Here is a 10,889-nt window from a genome sequence, read left to right as displayed (position 1 = left end):
GTCATCTTGGAATATGCCCATGCCATCAGGGAAGGAAAAATCCATTGATGTAATAACCTGGTCATTCAGTATATGCAGGTAGGCAGCTGACCTCATTCTTTGGGCACATAATATCCAATTGAAACTATCAAAATTCATCTCAGAACCTGACAAAGTTTAAATTGAGTCAAGTACAGTATGTCAATGTAGAGTTGCCTGATGGTGTGAACGAATACAAACCAGTTACCAGTCTACTGGCAACACCTACTAGCCTAACATTATATTTATTTTTTAGTTCCTATTTAGTGTTGTGATGGCCCCTCTACTGCACTCTTCTTGCTGCTGTTCTGTCTGCAGGGCCAAGTACTGAGGGCTGACTGATTAGCAGCATGGGACACACCTGGGCCTGGTGTGCCCTTTGTATAAAACCAGAGACGTTATCAGTCGAGACTCTCTTCTCTTCCCCACACACTCCTGTGTTGGTTTTTGGTTCTTTTTTCCTATGTTTCACCATAGAGCATATCCACTCCCTACATTCCTGACTGTACAGACTTACCCCTCCAATTTATTAGTTTTGTTTGTTTTGAGAAATTTCTTTTTAAACAATATAACTTTAATAACACCCATATGACCCGGTTTGATACAGTTTAGAGCCGGGCTGTGGCAGTGCTCAGTTTTAAAAGAAAACCAATTTATATTTGTGCTAATTTGACCACGCTGTGTATACGCTTGTGCACTGTTTACAAGGTACCTACACAGTATACACTGTATATAAAGGTATTTAAAGATTATACACTGTATACAAAGCACTTACAGAGTATACACTGTATATGAAGTACCTACAAAGTGTACACTGTATATAAAGGTACTTGACGAGTATATACTGTATATGAAGTACCTACTCAGTATACACTGTATACAACGACAGACCATTAACTGCACTTAAAGGTACTTAAAGATTATACACTGTATACAAAGTGCCTATAAAGTATACACTGTATAAGGTATACCTTTACCTGTATATAAAGGTATATATAAAGTGTATATACAGTGTATACTTTATAGGCACTTTCTATATAGTGTATAATCTACCTTTATACAGTGTATACTGCGTAGGTACTTCATATACAGTGTATATCTTCAAGTACTATAGTATATAAAGCACTATATATAGCACTGTAGTATATAAAGGTACCTCCAGATTATGGACTGCATATAAAGATACCTCCATATTATGGACTGTATAAAATACCTCCAGATTGTGGACTGTATACAAAGATACCTCCAGATTGTGGATTGTATAAAAAAGGTACCCCCAGATTATGGACTGTATAGGTAAAGGTACCTACAGATGATGGACTGTACTGTATATAAAGATACCTCCAGATGATGGACTTTATGTAAAGGTACTACAGATGATGGACTGTATATAAAGATACTTCCAGATGATGGATTGTATGTAAAGGTACTACAGAGCAGACGTAGCTGCAAGCGCGCGACGCGAACGTCACGCGCGCGTCCGCTGAGAGGGTACACACCCGTGCGCGCTAAACACATTTGAGCCTTCTCCCAGAAGTCTGTTCAATGCAGTGAGGACGAATACTACTAGTTCTGCTCAGAGGGGAATAACAGCAGGTCAGAGCTGGTGTTATGGGTGTAGACAGGCGGTGCGAACATCCAGCTCATCCACACTGAACGGTGCGTATCTGTGTGACTGTTTTCTGGTGGTTGATAGCGGAGAACGGCGGCAGGGATGCTGCAGGATGCTGGATTGATGGGCGTGTATCTGTGTTTTTAAAACGATTGAGACAGTTGCATTCATCAGTCCACACACACACACACACACACACACACACACACACACACACACACACACACACACACACGCACACACACACACACACACACACACAATAAGCTCGATGTTATATTGCAAACTGATGTAGGATCACGATTAGAGGTGGAGTAGAGCTCTACGAGACAGTCAGATAATGTCTGCTTGCCTCCTGTTCGGACGGTTTGGAAGGAGGAACACTCAACCCAGAAATGGGACATCAGATTATTCTTTAGTAATTCATAATCATTTAAAAAAGCTGTTAGTGTCGCCCTACTTCAAACTAAATTCGCCGAAAATATTCACGTTTTTTATTAATTTAATGACCCCCCCCCCCCCCCCCTCCCCCCTACAACAACATTCTCAGGACATTTGTTTGTTTTCTTCCTTGTAGACTATCACATATTTTAATGCAGACACTGTATTGTGTCCCAGTTTGTCAAAGCTCTCTGCTGCACAGTAAGAGCATATGTGAAATTCTGCAAAAGCTTTAAAACTGCTGACACTGTGTTACTAAGATTAGCTGGCATTAAGATTGTGTCCACTGTATATCAAAGGTATGCATGATAACAATGACCAGTATATACATTTAAAAAGTGACATGTTTGGTATGTCTTATTTTGTATTTCCTCTGGTACTCAGTGATTCCTTTCTCTGTCTTGTGGAGTGATAAGCACCATTATGAAAACATATGAATATGAAGAATGTATTATGGCAGTTTCATCCCATTTGCTACTTTCAAATGGAGCAGCTACTCACTATTGAAGTTACCTATCAAGGCAATCACCAACGGACTCTTTTGGCATAGGAGCTTCAAGTTATACTGCTAGCAATATATCATTCCTACAAAACCTTATTGATCCAAATGGTGAATTGTCTTCAAATGAGGTGTAAGATTTCAGAATAGCTTCCCTTTGTGTCAAAAGCTTTGAGTTCATGACATGGTTAACCTAAATTGGAAAGAAATACCCCACCTAGTATCTATCCTGCATATAGTTTTAGTTTTTTATGGGTTAACTAAATATTATGTTGTGAAATTTCAGGTAGTAATACTAAAGGTAGGCTAGTATTTATTACTCTTGGATTGCATCGTTGTTTGTGTTTTGGACCCATTCTACCAATGGCACAACCTTTGGGACCAATTAAGGGTTCAGTATCTTACCCAAGGACACTTCAACATTCAGACTGGGGGAGCAGGAGATTGAACCACTGATCTTCCTATTAGTAGACAATCCGCTCTACCTCCTGAGCCACAGCTGCCCTAAAGAGAGTGGAGACTGCATTACAAAGTAAATCTATGATCATCAGTCAATACTGCCCCCAAAAAAACTTTAAATACAAATAGAAAGGTTCAAGTATGTATGTGACCATGTATAAAGTCAGCAGCTCCACACGGACACACTTTAAAGTGGGAGCTCCTCCTGGCTGCATCCCACAGACTCCTTGATCTCTCTCCAAGACGTATCTGTCTTGTGAATCTTTGTAGCCTTAGTTCGGTGGATTGTATATATGAGGAGAACGTTGCACACTTGCTAAGTCCCTCCTCGAAGGCATTCATGTTATTGCACTTTGTTGTACGCACAAAAAGAGAGCCTGAGACAGATGTTCAAGCTCTACCTACCCTCACTTTGCATACCTGTGGATAGTTGGTGTTATTGTCTCATTGTGTGTTTCAGAAAGGTACTAATTCCGATTCCAAGGTCAGAAAGACGCCTTTTTTTGACAGGTACTTCAGATTCTCTTCTGTGTAAACATGGAAATGAGTCAGAGTGACTCATTATTATAGTCAATACTTCATGTATTTATTAGGAACAAGCTGTTCACACTCACTCACAAGCTGCCCAGTACATCTGATCTACAGTAGAGAGAGATTTAAGGACCTCACTCAGTGGTGGTAATCACTGTCACTCTTACCCACATTTCTCCTGTCAGTTTGGGGACTGAACTAAGGACCTTAGGGTCACAAGCCAGCCTCTCTATCAAAACTGGATAGCTGGAAATATGTGTACAACCTGCACACTTCATATGTCAGCATCTTTTGGTATAATAGATAGAGAGAAAAGCGTAGGACAGAGAGACACGAGGGGATTGATGTATAAGATCAAGATCTAGTAACTAAGGGGGGGAAATACCTCTGGGGGTATGGTACCGCTGATGACCCTGTGCTCATCACTGTGTCCAGGATCATGTCAATGGCCAGCAAAACTGTTGGCAAACCTGAAAAGGCCTTGTCATCACATCTTCATTTTAAAGGACAGTTTCCATCCTCTATATAGCCAGTTTAAGGCTTTGAGCTATAGAGTCCCTCTGACTACTAAAAATGTTTTTAAGAAATCCATCATTCCATGTGCTGTCAGCATCCTTGACACAGCAGAGTGACTAATAAGATGCAAGCTACAATTATGAACTGTTTTAATGTGGAATGGGACCTTTTATGTTGTCTCATGTACTGTACTGATGGTTTTTGTGTATCGATGCACTCTGTACCATCTCATATAAAGCCTGTGACAGCAAAGACGTGTGAAGACTTTTTACTTCAGTAAATTATTCAACACAAAGCTGAAACTCAAACATAACAATAACATGTTTCTGTCTCTGTTCTCTCCCTCATTGTCTGTGTTTAGGAGGTCAGTGATGACATCACTCGGGTATTGTCTGACACTTCCCACTTCCTAACCACATTACCATGGCAACAGGAAGAAAAGGTACGTTTGACACTGCATGTGTCCGTGTGTCTGGCTTTCATGTGGTTAAGTCTGTGATCACCAGAGAGCAGTGAGCCTCTTCCTGGCTTCTCAAACAGCTCAACGCTAACACACAGAAAAAAAAGAAGAGGAGCTGCAACACCACAAAAGAGTCAGAAGTCACACAGGTTGAGCGTCTGTGTGTGTGATGATCCAACACACACTCTAGCCTCCATATATTGGACTTTCACCTCTGGCTACAGCTAACTGTGTTGCTTTAAGAATACCCCCTCTAGTGTTGTTATAGCTCCAAATATTTCAGCTACATCCCAAAATCTTATATAATGCTTTAAAACTCAGGAAGTCAATGAGTGGGAGAAAAATCAGGGATTGGGAAGTATCTATAACAAAATCAAGGAGGGTGTTTTTAGTGTCTAACTGACCTGCTTTCACAAGATCAGTCAGTCTAGTGTCTGTAGTGTTTATCTGTCTTGGCTATTAGTTGCTTGTAGTGCCGTAGCTACAGTGGTGTAGTCCAGCAGGAAGTGGTGGACATGCTACTGATTGATCCAGATGTTTCTACTGACTTACACCCTGTGATGTTCAGCATGTGTTAAACTAAATGTTTTTGCTTAGAAGTGACTTTGGAGTAACTATTTTCTCTATAATTGTGTTTGCCTTGGTTGCTCGATGATGTAAAGTATTCTCTCTCTCTTTCTCCAGGCTCCACCTCTAAAGCAGGTGGGGTGCGTTTCCCTGATGATGACGAGCCCCCCGGTTCTCCAACACGCAGAGATGACCAGTCAAACCTCTCGACTCTCATGGCCATACAAGAGAAGGATGGCAGCTATCTAGTCAAGGTGTGTTCATAATGTGGGGTGCGTGTCTACATGCAACAAAAAGGGGGGGCTGTCCAATGGCCTGTGATATTCAAGCAGTCATTTGCATACAATGTAGTTGCACTTGTTCACGCCATTTACCAGACAAAGGTTTGGGTGATATACTGGTGTACTGGTGCCTCCACTCTGTTGCTCCTCTCTCCAGGCTGGTTTCTTGAAGAGCCACCACTGTTATGAGATAATCTTCACCCTCCCAGATGTCCACACAATGGGCAAAGAACTTCTCTGTCTTCCTATGTCCTCTCCGACTCGGAGGTCCTCCAGCCTCCGGGTCCATCAAATTAACTCCACACTGGAGGGTAAGTCGCAGCCTCAGCCTCAGCAACAGAAAACTGTTTACTTTCTTGCTTAAGTGTGCAAGACCAGTTGGGACCAGTTAGGGAAAAAAGTAGAAAGTCTACCTGTCATTAATAGGATGGTGAGATAATTACTTATTGGTTGATTTATCTATAAGTTTTAGTATTATCAGAGTGTTAACAAACATTTCTAAACTGAAGTTACACAGAGCTCTGTTTACAAGTGCACTATCAAGCCTCTATTTATTTGTAACTTACTTTTTATAGTGTATTCAACACAGTGGTACTTTCAGTCTAAATAGCCTCATAAAGCTCACCAGTAGTGGGGCTGAAAATGTAAACTTTGTCCTGCGGGTGGCACAAGAGGAACAGATTATTCCCTCTGGAGTGAGAACGTACAATTCATTACAGTCTCCCCATGAGATTAATATATTTCTTGTGCTCCAGTAGAAATTTTGAACTGATGATGAAAGGTCAAGGGTTCACCAAAATCTTGCAGCAGGTTCCTCTGGGGAGAGTAGGTATCTAAAGAAATGATAAAACAATTACTAATGGATATAGAAACATAGATTTTGATGTCAAACTGAAGGGAGTCGCAGTGATGGTGGATAAATATACATAGCAGGCCTCTGTGTCTACCTCCATGATAATTGGCTGGACTGGCTGTGTGTGCAGTGTGCTGATTGGCTCGCTGCCCAGTCTATTCATCTGCCTTTCTTTTTTCCTGTTACGCTCTTTCTGTATAATTTCTTCTAAATCAATCCAACAGAGGACACAGAGGTTAAACCACTGTTATCATCAGACGGTAACCTAAAGATTGTGCATTAGTAGATATTCTCTAAGTACACACACACACACACACATGCACACACTCATCTGTAGACACAAAGGGAAATATGAGCTGACCTCTGAGATTTCAGGCTTGCCTTTTTTTGGCAAGAGATCCAGGTTTACGTTTAGATTACTGGGCATATCAAATGGTTAGCAGTATTCTTTCTGGGGTAGTGATTTCAGGTGGCCTGCAGTTATTGTATCCAGAGAATCTAATATTAAGCAGACATAAAGAGCCTGCATGGAGAGTTAAAATGGGATGAGCACCAGCAGCCATCATAACTGATATCCCACACCGTCTCCTAGCCTGCTGCGGTTCCTGTTCCCACAGGGTTTCTTTTACCATCAACAACATATCCCATGGGTATGAACCACTGGCACACTGTCAACACATTAAGGGGCTCCATTAGCCATTAAAAAATGTATTTATATTAGCTTTTGTTTTTTTTAAACTATTTATTTCAAGCCATTTATCCCATAGGTATGGACAAGATACTCCAAAAACAGGTTTCAGCTGTTCAGGGCAATAAAACCCACTTGAGGTACAGAAGTGAGTAAAGTGAAGGGAGACCTTACTACCTCAGCCTCCCTCTACAGTCTGCCAAACAGAAATAATTAAGCTCATGCATCAAATATGTATGATGCAGCTCAAGGGACTGACACCGTTTAAATGCATAACTAAGTGGGCGATACACTACACAGATAAATGATGTTGAAGCCAAGTGGCAGTTATCACAGCTTGAGGCTGAAGCCAATGCTGAAGAACCTTGAAGTGCCCATGACAGCTACTAGATGCTCCCATTCAAAGACCTTCATTTCTCTCTTGAAATACTAAGTCAATCATTGTTTTCAATGAGTCATTATGACCTTAATCTCTTAATTCTGGCCCTCTAAAGAGTGTGCTGGTGATCACTTTGGAAATTATTGCTCCATAAATAAGATTTGAAGACTTATAGGAGCTTGAATGTCTGCAGTGTGGGCGTTGATTGACAGCTGTGATTGATACCTGCTGCTCTTCCTCGCTCCAGGACTCACACTTAGCTGACTACTGTTGCAAAACCTGCCCACATGTGTAGGTCTCAGTGTTCCCAGTAAGCTTGTCTTAGCTTGGGTCTGAGGTAAGGGGGTTTGTTTCTAGAGGGTGAAAGGCCCTCAACACCCCTTATTTGGAAATGGAAAAGATGATACCAAACACAAGCTTATATGACTGAAAACTCCCCTATGCCAGAATTTGATTTGATGACCTTTCATGCTAAATGAAGGAAATTAATGTCACTCTTGTCCTAGCTCTTCTAATTTATCTGTGTCTCAATATCACTTCCCTCTCTCTGCTCCACTCACATTAGTCCAAAGAGCTCGTCTGACCCGCTCGATAAAACCTGTTCCATGCAAAGCTTATTAAACAGGGTTCATGAAAATACAGGAAAAAAACAAACAAAATAGTGTTAGTAAATGTATAAATGATGAATACTCTCTCTTCCTTTCTGTAGGAGGAGTAAAGGTGACGTGTGAGTACAGGACTCACCAGGAGGGGGTGCTGCAGGAGGAGATCACTATGGTAACCAGAGGGAGGAAAGACAGAAGTCTGAAGGTCAGACTTCAGGCCAGGATCATTGGTAAGTGCATGTGAGCGCACACACACACACACACACACACACACACACACACACACACACACACACACACACACACACACACACACACACACATACACACACTCTTGCAGCAACAAACACATTTTAATTAAATATCAGTTTCTATGAGGTTAAACATTCCTGTAGAAACCTGATAGAAGTAGGTAGGGTATTTTCACATGAGATATATTTATATATTTTCACACTTCCCATAAAACATACATGCTACTATCCACATTCTCATCATAATGTGGATTATTAGATTAGAAACTTACAAACAGAATATTAATAAATGGAAATAATGAATAATTAAAAGAGCATTGCTGCCAGTAGATGCCTCATTTGCATTAAAATGTCAATATAAATGGAAAGTAACCTAAATTGTTAAAGTGATACGTTTATGTATACTCAAAAGTTCTGTTAGATCCTCCAAAATATCTTCTATAAGACATTGTACCATAACATTTCATTGCACTACATTTATCAGTATCAGTATAAGCCACAACTCAGTGGAATGATCTAACTGATGATATGAAGAGCTGCAGTTCTCTCAGCACATTTAAAACCAAATTAAAAAGTCCGCTAAAAGCTTCTCAGCTTGGTAACCACTGACTCTACATTGTATGTGATGTGCTATTGTGTGTAGCTTTGTATTTTGTATGTGTCCTGTGTGGTTTCTGCTTTCTACTGTTTGCTATTGTAATGTTTTAATTTTGACCTACTGAAGGGACTGCAGATGAAAATGAACTAACTCTGATAAATTACATCAAATAGTAACAGTTATGTTTAACACTGTACATGCTCCCAATAAACAAAGTACTACTAAATCAACTTAAGATATGCAGTATTTAACAGTGATTAAGCATACCAATACCCAACCAGCATGTCCATGTGGGCCCCACATGGGTTAAATGCAGGCTACGTGGGTACTAAGTGGGTAAGTGAAGCCCATGTGGGCTGACTGCATGAGCCCCATAAGGGATGTAAGTGGGCTAAGCGGGCATGGGCATACACAGGGAAAATTGTATGGACCCCATATGTGAAGCCCATGTGGGTCAGCTAAATGGGCCCCATTTCAGGTCCAATCTGATCCCACTTAGACCTCATATGGGCAAACATATGGAGCCTATATGGATCTCACCCATTTGGGCCCAACCTGAAACTCAGTCAGAACCCCTTGAAGCCCATATGGGCAGACACAAGTGGGGCCACCATGGAAACTGGGGACAACCCCACCTGGGACCCAAATTTAACCTTTATCGGGCCCACATGGACATGCTGGGTGGGTAGTACTTATGCTTCACACTACATTAGTATTTAATGCCACTTACAAAATCAACCAAACCAAGTACAAACAAACTTTATAACAAGGATATACGGAGCCTACTTTTTTATTTGCTAAATGGTCATGGTATAAGTACTACACTCAATGGTTATGGTAGTATAACATACACAATAGTTTCATGAGAGTAATGTACAATGAACAGACATCAGAAAGTGTGTTGCTGTAATTCTGCTTTGTCTCAGTCTGACACCTGTAAGAGGAATGTGCTGTGACTACTTCCCCAGCCAACTGTGTGCTCAAGTTAAAAAAGGAACAAATGTGAATAAACAACAACTTGGCAGCTTTAAGCCGCAGATCTGGAAGAATCTATTTCATTTAACCAATGCTTTTTTGGCAATGGGCCTTTCATCAGGGTGTGTAAAAAAAAGTCTACATATTGTATACTCTACAAAAAGGCTGGATCCTTATTATCCAATGAGAGTTAGACACATGGATGGCCAGCCTCCAGAGGGTGATGCACCTCCAGCACAGAAATGAAAGTATGCAATAAAATGAATCATGAGAGACATCTCACAGTCACGACATACCATCACAAAATAAGGAAAAACCTGGGTAAATGTTAAAGAAAAAGAACTCCAACAGAACAGCAAAACCTTTATTAATTATTGTTAAGAATGCTATACAAACTCTCTAATACTAAAGTCTTCATTCAGTCCTCTTTGTTTCCTAAGAAAGCTTAGTCTTTCAGTCAGCTTAATGTTGTTCAGTTCTTTTTTGCCATTTTAGTCTTGACACCTGGCAAGTGTCAGAACAAAAGTGAATGGCAAACGTCATTTTATCTGTCTGTTTGTCTTTCTCTCCCTCTGTCCAGACCCACACCATGGAACTCCCATGCTGATGGAGGGGGTGAGGTGCCTGGGTGCTCAAAGAGACGCCCACACAAGGCACAGCAGCGACCGTAAGAGGTTGTGATCAAAAGATACACACACGTATATCTATATGTATTGACAACAGTTATTATTCAGTGACTAGGCTGAGACTCTGAGTGTTAGCATGGAAACATCCACATTTGTTCCCCAAATTAGAAACAGGTACACTTGACTGGAAAATAATGAGTCTGTGTGATGCTATGTTTTCTATTGTGATATTCCCAAAGTATTCATTGGAAAGAAATAGGTAGAACAAATTAAAATAGATGTGTTTTCACAACAATCATGCTGAGTCATGTCAGTCCAAAACTATATTATAGTTGATAATAAGACTCTGGATGGGCAACAACTGTTATCCAATTGAAATAGCCATGAAGCCTCTGTCCCTGGAGATGTACAGTAAACCAGCACTGAACACATGCCAGCCTGTACATGACACACACACACACACACACACACACACACACACACACACACACACACACACACACACACACACACACACACACACACACACA

At 40.8% G+C, this 10,889-nt stretch overlaps 1 protein-coding gene across 1 annotated transcript; it reads left to right on the top strand.

The window, feature by feature from the left end:
• The first annotated feature begins 4,499 nt into the window (after positions 1 to 4,499).
• LOC134001039 (adipose secreted signaling protein) lies at positions 4,500 to 10,414 on the top strand. The gene is made up of 5 exons (XM_062440576.1): positions 4,500 to 4,518; positions 5,221 to 5,357; positions 5,542 to 5,695; positions 8,014 to 8,139; positions 10,314 to 10,414. Exons 1-5 carry the CDS (start codon positions 4,500 to 4,502, stop codon positions 10,412 to 10,414), a joined length of 537 nt encoding a protein of 178 aa, XP_062296560.1.
• Positions 10,415 to 10,889: the final 475 nt, after the last annotated feature.

This window comes from Scomber scombrus, chromosome 2 (assembly GCF_963691925.1).
Source record: "Scomber scombrus chromosome 2, fScoSco1.1, whole genome shotgun sequence".
NCBI classification, from domain to species: domain Eukaryota; kingdom Metazoa; phylum Chordata; class Actinopteri; order Scombriformes; family Scombridae; genus Scomber; species Scomber scombrus.
Note: the sequence above shows the minus strand (reverse complement) of the source record. Positions and strands in the feature narration are given on the sequence as shown.